This window comes from Taudactylus pleione, unplaced genomic scaffold (assembly GCF_031769625.1).
Source record: "Taudactylus pleione unplaced genomic scaffold, aTauple2 ptg000662l, whole genome shotgun sequence".
In the NCBI taxonomy this organism is placed as follows: Eukaryota; Metazoa; Chordata; class Amphibia; order Anura; family Myobatrachidae; genus Taudactylus; species Taudactylus pleione.
Window position 1 is genome coordinate 779160 of NW_028285064.1, and position 20163 is coordinate 799322.

The window sequence follows — 20163 nt, forward strand, 5'->3', positions numbered from 1 at the left end:
TCTTACTATGGTGGTGCCCTGGGGCGGCTTAGCTGGGCCGGTTTTGGGGGGTCCTGCGCTCTGGATTTGAACCTTAGTATGTTAGGGACCTACCCGAAAGAGGTTACCTGGATATGGTGGGTAGGCCCATAACCTTGGCCATGATTATGCTAAAAACCTCTATTGATTGCAAAATTTTATTGCATTTATATATATTATTAATAATTTGGAGTTGTGCACCTGAGATTTGTCTGTTTCTACTCTTGGTAAGATACCTGAACACCACAACACCACCCTATACCATTTGGCGGGGTATTACATTTGCTGTGGTCATCTGTCAGGAATGGGTGTTTATGTTCTGGCCTCAAGCCCAGAATTAGAGTAACTAGACAACCTGTAATTCTCCAGCCAGAGTCTAGTAGGGCATTGTGTGACTGCACACATATGTTAGCGTGAAATGCTTAATTAGATTATTAAATGCTCTATCTCTGTGTATGTCGCTTTAAGAGTGATTTTAAAAGTTACATAAGTTTGAAGTTTCAGAAAAACATGTTACTCACCATACAGTCTGGAGTAGAGAAGATAAGGTACTATCAGGGGTGGAGACCCTTGGACAGTCTGAAGATAACAAAATACAAGATGTCGACCAAGATGGCAGACGAGGAACACGACAAGAATATGCGTCATAATGTCATATGTTTATCTTATCTATATGTCCAGCCAGTATTGGGGGGCACAACTGCACATGAATAAAGCTGACTCACGGTGACTAACCTTTTCAGACCCCTATAAATAAAGCCAGCACTTGTACCATTCTCTAGAATGGTCTACTCAGTGCCACGTTGAACTTCATCGTTGTGTCTGAGTGGTCTGTTCTCCGATATATCGTAAATGTCTGTCTGTCCGTATGTCTCTTAAATGTTCTGAAGTCTCCAGTGTTCCTGACCACATTGAAGGAAGAGTTCCAGTTCTTCATTTTACGCTCACAGCTGGTGCGATTGGCACGGGAAAACTGCATATCCGAGACCACTGACAGATCATTTCCAGGGTGCCAAGGACGAGCTGAATTTCAAAACCGGTGAGTAAGAGATAATTGTGATTATTGCACAATCCTTGCTCTGTTCAGTTTTCTTCCTTGGGATCTTTGGAACGCTCAGGGGCTTGAAATAGACACGTTTTCTACGAACCCTGTGTGGTAGCGGGAACACTTGTATGTTGATTTTTTTGTTGTTCTGCTTTATTACCTCTACACTTTCACTTTCTACTTCCTTATTTCTTATCTATATTGCACATATTGCAATTTGAAATCTTTAATTAGACATATTTTTGAGCATTATAATAGCACCATCTTGCGGTATTTTTCCAATATTACAGAAGCAAATTAAAACGTAATGCATTAGAGATCTTTACAAGTCTAATTAAATGGCATAACAGAAATACAGTAAAATAACTAGGATTGTTACAAGGGACATAAAGAAATGCAGGGCCGGACTGACCATCGGGCACTTCTGGCAAATGCCAGAAGGGTCGATGGCTGCGTGGGCCGGTCTGTCCGTCTACATGGATACAGTACTATTGAAATTGTCTCTCCCAAAATGGCCACCACCTCATAGGAGACATCGTAGCACATTGACATTTGAGAGGTCTTAATTTGCCATGTTCTGCTGCCAGACGCTAGAGGACCAGCTGTACCTCTAGTAACAGGGAGCAGCTAGTTCGTCAAAATCCCGGGCAAGACCTGCATGCTGCCTCCCTTGCCTTTCAGGTATGTGTTTTTTTTTTTCATTATGTGTGTGTCTACTGGGGGGTGGCACTACTGTGGGGGGATTACTACTAGGGGGACTACTACTACAAGGGGCGAGATAACTACTAGGGACACTGCATCGGGGGTGGTACTACTGTGGGGGGATTACTACTAGGCGGACTACTACTACTACAAGGGGGGGACAACTACTAGGGACACTGCATCGGGGTGGCACTACTGTGGGAGGATTACTACTAGGGGGACTACTATTACAAGGGAGGGGACAACTACTAGGGGTACTAATGTGGGGGGATTACTACTAGGGGGACTACTACTACAAGGGGGGGGGCTACTAGTAGGGGCACTGCATCGGGGGACCACTACTGGGGGTACTGCATATGGGGGGACTACTAATAGGGGCACTACAAGGGGGGCTACTACTAGGGGCACTACAAGGGGGGACTACTACTAGGGGCACTACAAGGGGAGGGGACTACTACTAGGGGCACTACAAGGGGAGGGAACTACTACTAGGGGCACTGCATAGGGGGAGACTACCACTGGGATCACTGCACCACTACTGGCAGCTCTATATAAAGGGCAGTACTGGGGGCACTACATCAGGGGATCACTACTGGGGTCTCTATATAAAAGGCAATACTGGGGGTACTGCATAGGGGGGGACTACCACTGGGGGGACTGCATCATGGGACCACTACTGGGGGCTCTATATAAAGGGCAATACTGGGGATACTGCATAGGGGGGGCTACAAATGGGGCCGATATTTAAAGGGCACTGCATAAGGGGTACCACTATTGGGGGCACTACCACTGGGGGCACACATCCCACTGCTTAGGACTTTTAATCCCTACTTTATTGTACTACATTTGGATACCTCCCTAATATCACATATCGTATATTTTTAATACTTATACAGGAGTATCAGTAACTCCTTGAATACTTTATACTCATTTTAATAAATATTATTTGATTACATAACTATTTGACATTTCTTGTATTCACTGCTGCATTACTGGACATAGAACTTTCTCATACATCATTAGAGTAGGTTAGCGCTGGACACTACTATTTAACCCACTATGGAGTAGGACCCCATTTTTTTTAAAGTGAGGGGTCCCTGGGACCCACACTTTTTTTCATTTAGCGCGATCACTGGGTGTAAGGGGCATTACTGTGTGTAACTTGAACGAGGGGCACTACTCTGCAGTGTAATGTGACAAAGGGGCACTATGGTATGGAATAATTTGAATTGGGGGTACTGTTGTGTGCTCACGCCCTTTCTCAGTGAACACACAACTGTTATTTTCGATGCGTGCCTACGGTGCGCATACTATCATATTCTTTTGTGTCGGGGAAACCAAAGCTCTTTATGTCTACAGGGCATCAAAATGTGTAGTAATAACAGCTCTGCTTTGGTGACACAGACGTGTCCTCCTCTGCTCAGCTCCCCTGCCTTAAAAATTCCTACAGTGACCACCATCTAATCCTCTACAACTGCTAGGCTAGGCCTTGGTCAATTGGAAAAATGCCTTTCCTTTACTTTGTGCGTGACATATACTAATGTAGCGCCAGCTTTACCTAACAGAACTAACCAAATACCAAATGTTTAAATATGGCACATGCTTAAATCCCCTGTAGGATGTGCTCTTTTGTGTGTATTTTAATACAGAGAATGATGTACACTTTTATGTTCTAATATTAATTATATGTGTAAGCGCATAGACTAAGATGTGGGAGGAGTCAGGATTAGTAAGGGGAGGAGTCTATGCCAGGAGCCAGGTGCTGACGCGAGGTGGGCCTGTGTGCTTTAAAATGCCAGGGCCTATTTTTAGTCCCAGTCCGGCCCTGAAGAAATGTGTGCATGTTGTAGTGAACATTTTAAAGTTAAGATTGGGAATATTTTTATGGGGAAATGGTGAGCGGTAACTTGTAGGAAGTGTACATGCAATGTTTTGATGTTTATGTTTTTAAATAAGAACTGCTAGAGAATATAGTTTAAGTATTAATAGATAAAAAGAAACAATTTACATTAATGCTTGTTAGAAGTTATGTAGGAATTGCAGTATTGATGAAATGTTTTGTTTAAATTTCATTGCACCAACTGTACATATTGCTGGGTAAAGTTAGCCAGAACAGACGCACTAGGAAAACCCACAATGCGCATTGTAAAGAGAAGACAGTACCACTACCAAAGTAAGGGGAAAAGGAGCTTTCAGTGGTCATATAGCGTGTTCATACACTGACCTCAGAAGCACGATAGCTACTCACATAGAAGCTAGTCTTTTGTCATAACAGTAGCACCAACTAAAGTTAACCAAAGTACACTACATTAGAAGTGGGGTGTGGCATACCTCTAGATAGGTGCCTTCCTTGAATTGCGCACGAGTAAAGAAGATATATATATATATATATATCATAACGACACTGCGACTACCCAGATGTGGGGGCGCAGATCCCAAAGTAGGAAACCTGATATTTCAGACGAACCCCTAAAAGTAGGGAACCTGATATTTCAGACGAACCCCTAAAAGTAGGGAACCTGATATTTCAGACGAACCCCTAAAAGTAGGGAACCTGATATTTCAGATGACCCCCGACAGATAGGGAACTCGAAACTTCGAAAGAACCCCTACACACCATAAAAGCAAGTGGAGAGTGGTCGCACTGGGTGGGCTGCCTTGGCTCCGGGCTAAGGGCCTGATTCAGAGCCACTCGTAAGCGGCAGCTCGTTCGCTCCGAGCGATGTTTGCCCAACTGCGCATGCGTACGGATCGTTATACGCATGCGCGAACCAGTCAGTGCGGCCGAAATTCATGTGCTCGCAAAATAGCGAATGCCTGCTAATTTGAGTGACAGGATGAGGCGTATGTGGGTGGTAACAGGGGAAAGTGCTTGAAAACGGGGAGTGGAGATCCAATCGCAGGCGTGCTTAAAGGTCAAAACGGGCGTTTTATGGGTGTGCATATTTAAAACAGCAGCGTCATTGACCACGTCACTGGGTTATTTTTTAGCCAGAACTGCTCGCAAAATTTAGGTAGCAAAAACCAACCACAAGAATAGCGAGCAGCTCATACCCTGTTCGATGTACTCGATTAATCTAATAAATAGCAGACATGACGTAGGATGCGAGCGGCCAGGGGGCGTAGTTTCCCAAAAAACGACCGCAAGTTTTGTTCGCTCGTTCAGACCTAGAGGTGTGAACAGACCGCAAACAGCGAACGGTTCATTTGAATAGCCACCCCTATTTTCTGGATGAGCGAGCGCAAATAGCGAACGGCTCTGAATCAGGCCCTAAGTATCCGGACAAGAGGCGCCTCATGCGTTGCTGATCAATATCCCACAGCTGCCACCAAAAGGGTGGCAGTGCCCGATGGGTTGCCTCTGTTGATTTGTCCAGGATCGGTGGTCGGGACGGAAGGGTTGGCGGCACCCGTGGGGCTGCCTTGGCTCCGGGCTAAGTATCTGGACGAGAGGCGCCTCATGTGTTGCTGACCTGATTCGATCTCTACACCGGTGGTCTGTTGAATTATCCGGAGCAGAGGCACCTCATGGGTTGCTGATTACATACACCTTCAATAAATAGGGAGCTTTTACACAAAGTCCCTGCATACATTCACATACAATAACATGTACACTTAGGAATTAGTAAGGCACCAGAAGCCTGTAGGAGGAGTACTGGCCATATTCCTGCAGGCAGGCTTCACAGATGCTAGAACGTGGCAGGTTTTAGCGGGTTAGCTCTGGTAAAGAAGCATGAATATCACAGTGTAAATGCTCCATATACCCCTTCACCACAATGCATTTATACGGTATGCAATCGGGAAGCCGACTGCCTAAATACCGGCAGCCGGCTTCCCGACTGTCATATCCCAGCAAGGGTGAAATGCTGGGCGTCTAGATGTAGACGCCCGGCATTTCCCAGACGCCGGGAGACTGGCGCCCGGCATCCCGATCATAGTGATTCCGTGCGCCTCCCCCCCGGGAGGATTAGGGTTAGGCTAGGGGGAGGGAGGGTTATTGTTAGGCACCCCCGGGGGGGACTTAGGGTTAGGCACTTAGGTTTAGGCAGCGGGGAAGGGGGTGGTTAGGGTTAGGCACTTAGAGGGGGGATTAGGGTTAGGCACTTGGGGGGGAGGTTAGGGTTAGGCACCCCTAAGGAGGGTTAGGGTTAGGGGGGTTAGGTTAGGTTAGTAGATACTCACCTATCCACGATCGGGATTTCCAGCGCTGTCGGGCTTCCGCTGCCGGGATCTCTGCTGATGTCGGGCTGCCGCTGCTGGGAATTCCATTTATGCCACCAGCAAGACACCCAGATGTACAGCGATACATGCGTTACATAGAATTCCCCCCAACATGATTGTGCGCAAAGTCAGTGAGGGGAGGTAAGATACAGTTTACGCAATAGGAAATTGAGAACCACAAGAAAGGATACTTAGAAGAGGCATTATACACAATTAAAAGTAATAGTTGTTTTAAACAACATAAACAGTAATTAACAAAGGTTAAATGTATATTTATCTGGCAGTGCTTTATATGTATAAGAAGGGACCTTTTAGTTTAGATGCAATTGCACAATGTTGAATAATCCTGCGAGCAAGTGGTAGTCTGTCTCCTTCATATGCTGCTAAAGAAATTGACTATAAGAAGCGGCTAGCAGAAAGAGAGTTGACTATAAGAAGCGGCTAGCAGAAGAGTGACTACGTGACGTCAACAGCCAAGCTGCAGATATAAGATAAGAAAGTATTAAAAGTTTTTGTTGCTGTGCACATGAAATTTAATACGTGAATGCACGACCACAAATAAGGAAGGTATGTCATTTTTTGCATTCTTTTATATATAGCACAGATAATGCAGGTTTATGACAGGAATGCAGAATAAGAAAAATGTTTTAATTCTAGAAAATATAAAGTACGTACAGGATTAATGTTTTATTAAAGAATGGTCGACCAAAGAGAAAGTAAACGTTTATAAAGTTAATGTTCAAGGTATAAAATATTAGAAATTTATTTAGCATATATTGTACAGATGATAGCTATGGTCTGTTTAGCTGTGTGCTGTTAAAGGATGTTTCAGATGATCGCAAAGTCACGTTATGAGTTATAGCTTAGAAGTTCATTGTATTTTTTAGGACCGTTTGAATTGATAATCTGAGATATAGAGATAACAGCTACATCTGACAATTTCAGAAAACAAGAGATTGCAACCAAGGCTAATGGCAGGATCAGAGAAAGCTCTAGCTGATATGACAGCAATAAACACGGGCACACCAGAACCACCACCAGATGAAGTGCCTCAAATGTGTCCTACCCAAGCGCAATGTGTTGTTGACAAAGCAGGACACTTGGAAGAAACCCAAGAGCAACACAGACCCTGGGCATTGTCCGGTATGCAAGATATAGTGGCTTTGTTCGCGCCAGACCACCATAATAAGAATAACCAACTGATAGAGGCGACGAACGACATAGAAACCACAATTGATACAGAAGCTCAAACATCCAAGCGAAAAGGGAATCTCGCTCCAGCAGCCCCTAACACCAGGCAAAACCTAAAGCAATACCGTGACCAGTCTACACAAACACCTGAAGAAGATTTCCTCATGACAGATCCAATTATTGAGCAAGGTCAAGAGGAAAGCATAAGGCAGTATTATAATCCACCTGCACAAGCACATAAAGTTGAAGGCTTTCTCATGACAGACCCACAACATAGAAGAATATTTAAGACCCGATTCCTGAATGGGTTATCTGAAGTATACTGACAACAACTATATTTGATAAGCCCAGAAGCAGGAATAATGGAAGTTCCCTCTGTACTTCAGGTATTGGAATACATAGAAGACAGAGAGCGAGAGAAAAATAACAGACAGAGAGGAAAGACCGCAGCACAGAAAATAATAGTGCATGTGGTACAAGACAAGACAAGATGGAAAGATCGTGCAGAAAATTCCAAGGGGAAGACTCCTTTGGATACTGAGAAAATGATGAGGCTGGGCTTATGTTTCTTCTGCAAGCAAAGAGGTCACATGAAAAGAAATTGTGACGAATACAAGAAATGGCAGAAGAAGCAACATAAAACCCAAGAATAAGATGTAGGCGCTCCCTAGTACCTCCCACTTTATACTGCTGACCAATTTCAGCAAAACAAGAATTAAGCAAAGAGAAATGAAGTAATGACTTTACCCACTGGTCAGCAGTGTGAATGTTTAATGAAGAGCGGAGCAGAGTGAACTAGCCTATGATGAAGAGGAGGTACCAAACAATTTATTATCCAATAAAGTTTAACAGTGACTGGACTTGAAGGAAGTGAAGTCAACTTACAAGAATTTAAGCCTGTACTAATAAAGATAGGAACTGAGCAACTACAGGTACCAATTAAGTTTTTGATTTCACCTAAATGTCCAGTTAACCTACTGGGAGCAGATGTATTATCCAAGTTAAAAGCATGTATCAAGTACACTCCGGACGGAGTGGTACTAACTTCAGGCCTCACAAAAGAACAGAACGAACAGTTGACCGCAGCTATTTATTATTCTCAGCAGAGAACCCCACAAGCTACATTATTATCAGAATGGATGTCCAAGCTACCTGATAATCCATTGTCCAAAGGAAAGAAGATGTGGGACGTCTAGCAGTACAGCCGATTCAACTTACCCTGAAGCCAAATACTCTCCCAGTATCAATAAGACAGTATTCACTGACTCAAGTACAGAATGAAGAAAACGAACTAAGCACCCGTCCGCTGCAAGATTAACCAGGTATGAAGTGGCTTCGTTAAGCACATCTCATGTAACCATTTTAAGATGCCCAAGTTCTCAATCCAGTGACTCACCTTCCTATCAATGATTCATAAGAGGGGAAATGAGCTGGTGAAATAATCCCTCAAACAGGAAAAAGTACAGATGAAGTTGAATCATGGGATAAGGAAGAAGGTACTGAGATTACAGATGAAGACAGATCATGTAATAAGGAGGAAGAAGTTGTCAGAAGTTGATAGTAAAGGTAGTAAAGAAAATACACATACTTTTTTCCCTCATCATGATTGTTTAGCTCTTATGTAAGTTAAAGTCAGGGCTCTTCATCATGTAATGGGCACTCCTTTACAGAACCCTGAATGCAGATGGCTCCAGATACTAGTTAATGGGAGCATACACACAGGATATACAGACACTTCAAACACAGACATCTTAAACTTATACAGCACTACCTCCATAGTGCTCAGCACAAGAAGAAGAATTGTGTGCACTCAAGGAAGCTGGAATCTTGGCAGAAGGACAAACAGCCAAACCTCTACAGAAATCCCAGGTATGAGATCCACAAAGTTGTCCCTACCTGAAGAAACCAGAAATGATATCAAGCATGCAACTTTGATTAATCAGCTATTCATTGCCCTTGAACATCAGAAAGAAGCGATTATAAAGATACAGGCCCCTACCAAGAAACAGACACCAGAAATAAAGATCAACGCTTATGCATGTACAGCAGCAAAGAAAGCAGTATTGCAAGACCCAGTAACTGTGTGTACCAAGTTCAAGTACAAGAAGCTCCAGTGCATGAGGACACCTTACAGCACTTCCAGGAACAGGTTTCCAAGGGAGAGAAGGAATCGTGGATAAAACATAGGAGACGTAAAAGAATGAACAAGGTATATGGGCAAAAAGGACAACAAGGGTGTCTACCAAGAGCTTGGTATCTAATCATGTTACAAATAACGCATGAAAAGAGGAACTGTTCAAAGAAAGCCATATTGTGTGGCAGCAGTGGATGGCACCAGAATCCGATGCAGCAGCATGCGGGATGTATGAAATATGTAATCCAGGACAGAAAGTAAAGATTTGACAGAAACAGACTCCAAGGCCACTCTAACCTTTTCAGAAGCTGCAGAAAGATTACCTACAGCTATTTAAGAGAGGGCCTTGCACATCAGTATAAAAAGTAATAGGAACAGATAGGCCCTGATTACAATGTCTACCAACAGTTTTGTTCTCTATTAGAACCACCTCTATAAATACACATAAGCTTTGATACAGTACCTAAGACAGGGTGTTACTTCCCTCAGCAGTTACAGCGTAATTATGAAGATTTAGCTGCCTATGTACAAGCAATGTGTAAAGCTTTAACTAACCTCCATTGTCAAGTATTCTCTTCCCTTCCAGATCCAGACTCTGATGACAGTACTCATTCATTGAGTCCAGGGGACTGGATCTATTTCAAAAGACATGTGAGAAGGGCACTTGAACCTCGATACGAAGGCCCATTTCAGGTGTTACTGACTACACCTACCACAGTAAAGCTGGAAGGAAGAGACACTTGGGTTCATAGCATCGCACCGTAAGAAGTGAACAATGGAGATAGAGTGATCAAGCAACTTACTACACAACTAAAGAAGATGAGCAGAAGCACTCTTGTTTGAGTTAAATAAGTGAAAATCAAGAATTCAACACACAAAGGTATAGTCCACCTGCATTATACTCAGTGTTTGCTCCAGGTACCAATCTTGGGGGCCGCGACCTGTTCACTTGGTGCAGCAAAGCCCATATCCCGCTTGGAGGGGTCACTGGTGAATACCATCAGGTGGACTAGACTCCACGCCCCAGGAGAGGTCTCGTTAACACCTGGGAGTTACTTATGAGGGGGGCCTATACTCTAATCCCCGATGTCCAGTTACCTGATTCCTCGATCTTTCCTCCTGGCATGATTGACCTTCAAGCAACAGTAAGAATAGTTCCTATGATAAACACCAGTGATACGTGCTGAATTATATTTTGATCTATCTATATGTGGTCCTTAGGATAACATATGGATAACATAGGCACTATAAGGTCATATGCTGGTTATCGTAGGTAACTGATTGGCCTTTATGACTTTTGTTTCCTGCCTAAGAAAGATGAGGAACAACAAGAACATCAAGAAGCTCCAGAAGAAGGAGTTACTAAAGAAACATGGACATTTCTACTGAAAGATAGATCATTTGATAAAAAGAGGGGAATGTTAGCGTGAAATGCTTAATTAGATTATTAAATGCTCTATCTCTGTGTATGTCACTTTAAGAGTGATTTTAAAAGTTACATAAGTTTGAAGTTTCAGAAAAACATGTTACTCACCATACAGGCTGGAGTAGAGAAGATAAAGTACTATCAGGGGTGGAGACCCTTGGACAGTCTGAAGATAACAAGATACAAGATGTCAACCAAGATGGCAGACGAGGAACACGACAAGAATATGCGTCATAATGTCATATGTTTATCTTATCTATATGTCCAGCCAGTATTGGGGGGCACAAACTGCCAATGAATAAAGATGACTCACGGTGACTAACCTTTTCAGATCCCTATAAATAAAGCCAGCACTTCTACCATTCTCTAGAATGGTCTACTCAGTGCCACGTTGAACTTCATCGTTGTGTCTGAGTGGTCTGTCTCCGATATATCATAAATGTCTGTCTGTCCGTATGTCTCTTAAATGTTCTGAAGTCTCCAGTGTTCCTGACCACATTGAAGGAAGAGTTCCAGTTCTTCAATTTACGCTCACACATATCAGCCAGTTATGGTACCTGTGACATCACAAGTTTTACACCTCTGGGATGAGGGGCTGGTGATGTAAGTTTCCAAAATGGCATATTGCACCAATGGTGCCTAACCCTAACCCCCCCTGTCCATAGTCTTAACCTAACCCTCCCCTCCCCCTCGGCTAAGAGCTAACAGTAGCCAGCTTACCTTCGTTCGGGAAGCCGTCTGCTGGGATTTCGACATTGGGCTAAAGAAAGGCGTCGGGATTTCAATGGCCCTATCTTTAGTCCCAAGTCAGGATTTCGATCCCGGGATTTAGTCAGATGGCTTCCCGGCTGTCGGTATATTGACTACATCCTGTCTTGTATACTGTATATGTTTCTTTAATGCCTGTATTTTGCCTGCCGGTCCTCTATGTCTTTGTAATAAATATTTGTTACTGTCTGTGAAATTGTTATTATACAGCTTACCACATTTGAGTATTTAATGAATAATGGCATGAGTCGCAAATTGTCGCATATGCAAAGGAGCTGTGCAGTGGAAACTGATTCCAGTGAATGGATGTAATGAAACATTGAAAGGAAAAAATAATCCATTGAATCTGGAACATTGATGGTGGCCAGCCATCAGTTTTCAATGGACATCCCTCTGAAACCTCTTCCCAGGTTTTACTAATCACAGACAATTATTGTAAAAATATAAAGTGTGGACAGAGCGCCTGATGCAGAGCCGGATGCTATTTGCAGACGCTCGTTCAGAAAAAGGGGCCGGATATTTAAATTGAGCGCTCGCTCTTTGCGGTCTGTTGACGCCTCTATGTCTGAGCGAGCGTCCGAAACATGCGCTCGCTATTTTGTAAAGACGCCCCTTGGCCGCTCGCATCATACGTCATCTCCGCTATTTATTAGATGAATCGAGTACATCGAAAGGCGTATGAACTGCTCGCAGTGCTTGTGGTAGGTTTTACTTCCCGCAATCACTGCGAGCAGTTCAGGCTAAAAGACAACCAAGTGACGTGGTCGATGACGCTGCTTTGTTAATTATGCACACCCATTAAATGCCCGTTTTGACCATTTGGCACGCCTGCGTTCGGATCTCCACTCCCCGTTTTCAAACACCTTCCCCTGTTACCACCCACAAACGCCTCATTCTGTCACTCAAATTAGCAGGCCCTCACTGTTGTTCGAGCACACGATTTCCAATCGCAATGACTGGTTGGCGCATGCGCAATACGACCCATATGCATGCGCAGATGTACGAACATCGCTCGGAGCGAACGAGCGGCCGCTTACGAGCGGCTCTGAATCAGGCCCAGGGGCCCTGATCCAGAGCCGGACGCTCTGACAGAGCGCTCGCTCTGAATCAGGGCCAGGCTATTTTTTTTTTTTGAACGGCCTCCTGGCCGTTCGCATACCTGTGGGTGACCACCCACAGCTATAGCGAGCGGCCATGAAGATGGTCGCCACTATCAGGCTTGCGACGAGACCCTTGTGGCCGAAAGCACTCCCACTGACATCACTCGTGATGTCAGTGGGGCCGTCCCCAAACGTAGGCGTTCACATGGGAACGCCTCCGTCTGGGCAGCCACCCCCCTGGGCCACTCACCAAAGGGGGCGTGCTGTCACTCAACATCGACAGCACGTCCCCTTTGGTGCAAGAACCGTCGCTATCCGGGTCTCGCGCATGCACACGACGGAGCCGGCTCCGTCATGCGCATGTGCACTGGCCCACCATCGACCCGGTTGCGAGCGCACAGCGCTTGCGACCGGGTCAGAATCAGGCCCTGAGGGCCTGATTCAGAGAAGGACACTACTGCGATTGTATCTGCAATTTCGTACACAACGCAGCTGTGAAAATCTGCTATTGCATGCCAAACACAGCCGACATAAAGACGCCCACTGCTGCCTTCTTACATATGTACGATGTCACTTTCCTGCGTAAATATCGGTAACATCGATGCACATCAAGTGGCCATTTTGCCCTTGCGGAAAGTCTGACTTGCCGCAGACTCTGTTGCTCTCCTGACACGCAGAGGGCTCTCATGCTGATACGCATGCGCGATGACAAACAATTGCTCGATCTGCGTGCGTAATTGCCATTGCATCCATCTCTGAATCAGGCCTAGACTTTGGTCATCAGGCACATAGGGGTATACAGTATATAGGGTATAGGGGCATGTTATGTGTGCTGATACTGCTTCTCCCCATGTATTATTGTGGGGTCCGGTGTTAAATATAGTGCCCCTGTAATTTTCGGCGCTGCTATCATCAAGATAGCAGCGCCGATAAGCTGGGCAATGTATGAACGGGCAACTGGATGGAATGTAGGACACTGAACGCTCCGACAGCTGCAGCTATTGATATCGACAGCTACAGCTGTTGTTGCCCTATCGCCCTACAGCAGGGACAGCACTGTCCCTGCTGCGATGGCTGCCGGCTCCGGAGTGCATGCGAGATCTTGCGCATGCCCATTAGAACCAGCCGGGAAGGGAGACACAGTGCATCCAGCGGCGTAAGTTCATTCCAGACGCAAGTTATAATTCAGTATCAGCCCTGTCACAGCCGCTGACACTGTAATGTAGCAATTTGCATGCAGACAGGCTATAGATAGACAAAGGCAGCAGCTGATGGTGTGACATGGAGCTCTCCACAAGTGGATGGTGGCTTCTCAGGGGCCGCGACGGTATACTCCTAAGTGGGGTGAATATATTGTGGACAATGAAGTGCCACTTCAGAGCTGGAGCCCGGTGGCAGGCGCCTCCATTGTCTCCCATAGTTCTGCCCCTGATCAGCACTAGGTTTTCACTCCCCCACTCCGGCACATGAGATGTAAATACATCTCATCGGTAGTGCTTCCTGTTTCGCCTTGGTAAAGAAGCGGAGCAGGAAGAGTTATAGCGCCATGATCAGTGGCATAACTAGGGTATTTGGAACCCAGGGCAAATTTAAAAATGGAGCCCCTCCCCCTATGTGCGCGCACCTAAAATGGGCGTGGCCACTTAAAAATGGGGCGTGTCAACATGACACCCCCCCTTTCTCGTCACTCTAAACATTCCTTTCCATTCCATATGCACATTAATGCCCCTTATACAGTCCTCCCTATGCAGTGCCCCCAGTAGTTGTCACTCTTATGCAGGCCCCCAGTAGTGCCCCTTATACAGTACCCGCAGTAGTGGTCCCCCTTATGCAGCTCCCCATTAGTTCCCCTTATACAGTTGCCCCAGTAGTGGTCCCCCCTTATGCAGTGCCCCATGTAGTGGTCTCCCTTATGCATGCCCACAGTAGTGATCCCCCTTATGCAGTGCCCCATGTAGTGGTTCCCCCCTATGCAGTGACCCCAGTAGGGCCCCTTACACAGTGCCCCCAGTAGTGGTCCCCCTTATGCAGGCCCCCAGTAGTGATCCCCCCTATCCAGTACCCCTTATACAGTGCCCCAAGTAGTGGTCCCCCATATGCAGGCCCCCAGTAGTCCCCCTTATACAGTGCCCCCAGTAGTGGTCCCCCTTATGCATGCCCCCAGTAGTGATCCCCCTTATGCAGTGCCCCATGTAGTGGTTCCCCTTATGCAGGCCCCCAGTAGTGATCCCCCCTATTCAGTACCCCTTATACAGTGCCCCCAGTAGTGATCCCCCTTATGCAGGCCCCCAGTAGTGATCCTCCCTATCCAGTGCCCCTTATACAGTGCCCCCAGTAGTGGTCCCCCCAGTGCAGTGTCTCTTGTGCCCCCAGTAGTAAGCCCCTTTTATAGTGCCCCCAGTAGTAGACCCCCCCTATGCAGTGCCCCAGTAGTGGTCCCCCCTATGCAGTGCCCTTTATATAGTGCCCCCAGTAGTAGTGCCCCCCTATGCAGTGCCCTTTATATAGTGCCCCCAGTAGTAGCCCCCCTATGCAGTGCATCCAGCATTATGGGAGAGATTTCATGACATCTCTCCCATTACCCACTGCAGGAGCCGGAAGGCAGAGCTCATGAGTGAGCTCCAACCCTGCTCTTGCAGTGGCCACTGCAGCAGCAGCCAATGACAGTCTGTCTGAAGGTGCCCACACACATGCCGACTTTTCATCCAATTTGGCCGATTTCGACGAATCGTGACGACAGATCATGTAAAAAATGGCCAAATCGTGAGTTTCTACACTTGATCACGATGCCGATGCGTGTCCCCGCTCGTCGTACATCGCATCTTCAGATCTGCCGTGCTGTAGGGCAGATTAGCCAATCTGGGATACAATGCACTGGCTGCACGATAGATCTTAAGTCAGATTGGACATTTTTAACTCCAAATCGTGACCACGACTGCCTGGGGAGAGTGCAGGGGAAATCGTGTACATTGGCTGATTGGGAGCAAGTCGGTATGTGTGTGGGCACCTTAACTCTCATTGGCTGCTGATAAAAACACACATCTCCACCGCACTGGCGGCAATGTGTGTGTAAATGCACTAGCCTGAGCCCGCCTCCTAACCGTCCACCTGGCGATATTGAGTAAACACTCAGGGGGAGGGAAGGGGCTTGGCTGTGCAGCACAGGACGGCGCTGGGCTCAGGGAAGCCTAGCGCCGGTCCTGAGTAAATGTGTAGTGCTGACCGCACTCAGGGCCTGATTCAGACCCGCTCGCTAGCAAGCAGCCGCTCCTTGCAGACGATGTTCGCTAAAGTGCGCATTTGTGTAGTTCGCAGTGCGCATGCGCAAACTAGTATGAGCGATCGGATTTTACTCGCTCGCCCTGCAAAGACAGCCCAGTGGAATGAGTGACAGGAGAGGCCATTTGTGGGTGGTAACAGGGGCAGGGCAGTAGTAACAGGGGAGTGGAGTTGCGGATGCAGGCGTGCCAGAGTGTTTTTATGCCGTTTCTGGGGCATGCATAATTAACCGGCAGCGTCATAGTATACGTTACCTGGTTGAAAAATACTCTGAAGTGCTCGCAGTGCTTGCGGTAGGGTACAGTCATCCGCAAGCGCTGCGGTCAGATCTGATGTAACCCGATGTACCGATGGTTGAATATACTTCCTGGAGATGACGTCCGCTAGTGGACTAGAGACCGGCTGGTGGGTGTCTGTAAACACAAAGTGATCGCTCGCCAAAACATAGTGGGTGTGCTTATGCCTTGCCGAGCGAGCAGCTGCCTTGACGTCACTTAGCAAAATTTCCATACGCTGGGAGCGAGCGGCCGCATCTAATGAGCAGGTGTGAATCAGACCCTCACTGCGGTCAGCACTACTCTGGCTAACTAGGACAGGCCGGCACCGTGGCCGGCGCCGCCCCCCGTGCCGCCAGTCCCACAACGCCCAGGGCACGAGCCCTGGCGGCCCTGCCCTTGTTATGCCACTGGCCAAGATACATGTGGCTATAATACATCTACCCCTATGTTCTAAGCCATGGAGAGAGATAAAGTACCAATCAATCAGCTACTAACGGTACTTTACAGGCTGTGGGGTATATTTACTAAGCCTTGGATGGAGATAAAGTAAATGGAGATAAAGTACAAGACAATCAGCTCCTAAATGCCATGTCACAGGCTGTGTTTGAAAAATTCCTAGTGAAGTGGCCAGAATGGGGAGAATATTCCCGGGGATCTGGAGGTCCGTGCGTAGGCGACGGGTTCTTATGACACGATTCTATGAGAATCCTGTCATTTAGACCCACCCCCTAATTAAATATGCGGCATTTGTGCCAAATTCCCACGAGGGGCTGGGCCATATGGTGCAACCTGCCCAGCCCCACTCCCAACACCGTCCACCTGCTTCTCCTCCCAGAGCTTCCCCCAGGAAGGGAATCTCGAATGTCAGTAAGTATGGACTATAGGCGTCATTAGGCTTCACCCCTTTACAGGCAGGGCTAAATGTAGCAATTTGCGTCATTTCGACCCGCCCACTCCCTACGGACTCGCAAATTTCTCATTAAATCTCCCCATCCTGCCCACTTCACTAGGAAGTGGGCGGAATGCAGGAGATCTGCCTACTCTTTCGGGAGCCTTCCGTGACTCCCAGGAAAGTAGGCAACTATGGGGGAATTGGTATGTAATACTGCCGGCAGTTGGAATCCCGGCAGCGTCAGGCCGACAGAGGAACAGATCCCGACAGCGGCAGCCCGACAGCGCTGGAAATCCCGATCGTCCCCAGGTAAGTACTAACTAACCTAACCTACCCCCCTAACCCTAACCCTCCCTTAGGGGTGCCTAACCCTAACCTCCCCAAGTGCCTAACCCTAATCCCATCTCTAAGTGCCTAAACCTAACCCCCCCTTCCCCGCTGCCTAAACCTAAGTCCCCCGGGGGGGTGTCTAACCCTAAGTCCCCCCCGGGAGCCCTAAACCTAACCCTCCCCCCCGCGGCTGTCCGCTCGCGGCGCCCGGCATCCCTTCGGTCGGGATGCCGGGTGCCAGTCTCCCGGCGTCTGTAAAATGAGATGTAGACGCCGGTCATTTCACCCTCACCGGGATATGACAGTCGGGAAGCCAGGTGTCGGTATAATGTCAGCCGGCTTCCCGATTGCATCCCACTATGGGATATGTCCTTTATGAAAATGGCAGCCACTCTCCACCAGACTGATCAAGAATGTGTGATGAACTAAAAGTGATTTGTGTCCAAAGAAGTGTGCTAATTTACTGGGGCCTTGTGCTGCAATACAGGGGGTGTGCAAAGAATGGTATGATCTTGGTAGAGGGGGACATTTAAGATGCTAGAAAATAGTACAGTGGAGCATATTCTTAATGCACAGTCACGCCTATAGAAAAACATCTTGTGTTAGTAGGTTAATGGGCTAATGAGCAGATTTGATGGCCATGTGCAGGCCCTTTCTATGATCATTGCCTAGTATTTATTTCATTTTTCCTTAGACTTGATGCTGGGTACCAATAAGGCCCCCAGGTGGAAGCATTGCGAGCACCCAGCAATGGCTTTGGTGCAGCATTTCATGCCAGCTGCCAGGTCTGGTGGTCTCCTAGTTAATGCATTCCAAGTCATGTTCTCAGCTGCAGGACCTTCTCATGGCCAGCAATCAGTCATGCTAGATGGCCCACAGAGACCGAATGTATCACGCAGGCCAGATCTAAGAGGTGGGGTGAAGTAAGGATTGTGGCACACAGGACCTACGGAGGGTGGTGCGGCTGGTGCTATCACACCGGTCGAGATGCCCTGGGGGCGGAACCGGCCACATTCACCAACGCCCTGCTCTGTTTCTCACACTGTGCGGAGTGAGACCTCATGACGTCTCCCACAGGGCTGTGAGATCTGTACTGCCTCATGGAGCGTACTTCAGATTAGAGGGCCGGTGTGGCACAGGGTGCACTGGCGCTCTGGTACAGGGCTGGTTGCACGGCACGGCACAGTTGTAGATGACTTGGCCGTTCCTTAAGGGGGTGCTGTGCTGTAACTAGCCAGCGGAACAGAAGCAGGCTGAGAGTGTGTCTTCAGTTTGGGGGAAGGTTTTCCTCTACACTTTTTTTTTGGCTTTTGGGAGAAAACTAATTACACAGTTCTGTGAAATTTAAGGTATTGAAAGCTTTTTTAATAATACTTTTATATTCTTAATTATACTCCTGTGTACATCAAAAAATAGTATATTAAAAAAATTTACCACATCACATTTACCTATAAGGGGGTTACATACATTTTTAAGTTTAATTGTTTTTGACATATTTATTGTGAAATACGAAGAAGTGTAGACGATATCACTGTGTTTTTGTCTTAATTACATAATAAAATAACAATAAAATCAAACAATAGTAGAAACAAAACCATAATTATTGAAAAAAAATCGTTAATATCTTGTTTTTTTGGTCTTCAAACTTCATTTTGTCGCTTTTCACTTAGAAGCTTTTTCTGTGTCATCTCTATATCATCCAGCAGTAGTCAGCCATCATGCTGACGTCCCAACCACCCTGGTATCTACTTTCTTCATGTTTAACGTCTTGGTGGAACCGTTCACCCTGTTGTCGCTGTAGTCTCCGAGATTATTTGGGAAATCCTCAATATGGGAATTAAAAAAATGTTCTTTTAAACCATACTTGCCGGGAAGTTTTATGACGAGAACTGAATTGCAACGTTCTATACTACTGATTGAATTCATTTAAGACCATGTTTTATAATAAATGTAGGCAGAATAAATGTATTACTTTAAAGAATATGAAAAAAATTACTTATTCATAAATACATTTTTGCTGAAAAACGTGATGTGATATGCAAATCAGGAGTAATTTTCGTGTTCAGAAGCCAAAAATCTATAAGTATCACATAAATTCGTTAAAAAAGCATTTTCATTGCAGACCTGTGTTACTGTTTAATCAATAAACATTACCCAATTATCATTCAAGCCAGCCAACTAGGTGGCTGGTTGGAACAATTATTGTGCAATGTGCGGCCAGCTTTACTTTCACTATCTCTCTGAAATGCTTTTTCAAAAGTAGGCAGGTATAACGTGTGTGTTATACAGTCAGGTCCATAAATATTGGGACATTGACAGAATTTTCATATTTTGTCCTCTATTCACCACCACAATGGCTTTGAAATGAAACAAACAAGATGTGATTTAATTGCAGACTTTCAGATTTAATTTGAGGGTAATTACATCCAAATCAGGTGAACGGTGTAGGAATTACAATGGTTTCTATATGTGCCTCCCACTTTTTAAGGGGCCAAAAGTAATGGGACAAACTAAACAATCCTAAATCTAACTTCACTTTTTAATACTTTGTTGCAAATCCTTTGCAGGCAATTACAGCCTGAAGTCTGGAACGCATAGACATCACCAGACGCTGGGTTTCATCCCTGGTGATGCTCTGCCAGGCCTCTACTGCAAATGTCTTCAGTTCCTGCTTGTTCTTGGGGCATTTTCCCTTCAGTTTTGTCTTCATCAAGTGAAATGCATGCTCAATCGGATTCAGGTCAGGGGATTGACTTGGCCATTGCATAACATTTCACTT

General features: G+C 46.2%; 1 protein-coding gene across 1 annotated transcript; it reads left to right on the forward strand.

The window, feature by feature from the left end:
- Positions 1-978: 978 nt before the first annotated feature.
- Positions 979-11625, forward strand: LOC148478310 (uncharacterized). The gene is made up of 2 exons (XM_088455605.1): positions 979-1057; positions 6932-11625. Exon 2 carries the CDS (start codon positions 6958-6960, stop codon positions 7501-7503), a length of 546 nt encoding a protein of 181 aa, XP_088311731.1. The 5' UTR covers positions 979-1057; positions 6932-6957; the 3' UTR covers positions 7504-11625.
- The last annotated feature ends 8538 nt before the right edge of the window (positions 11626-20163 follow it).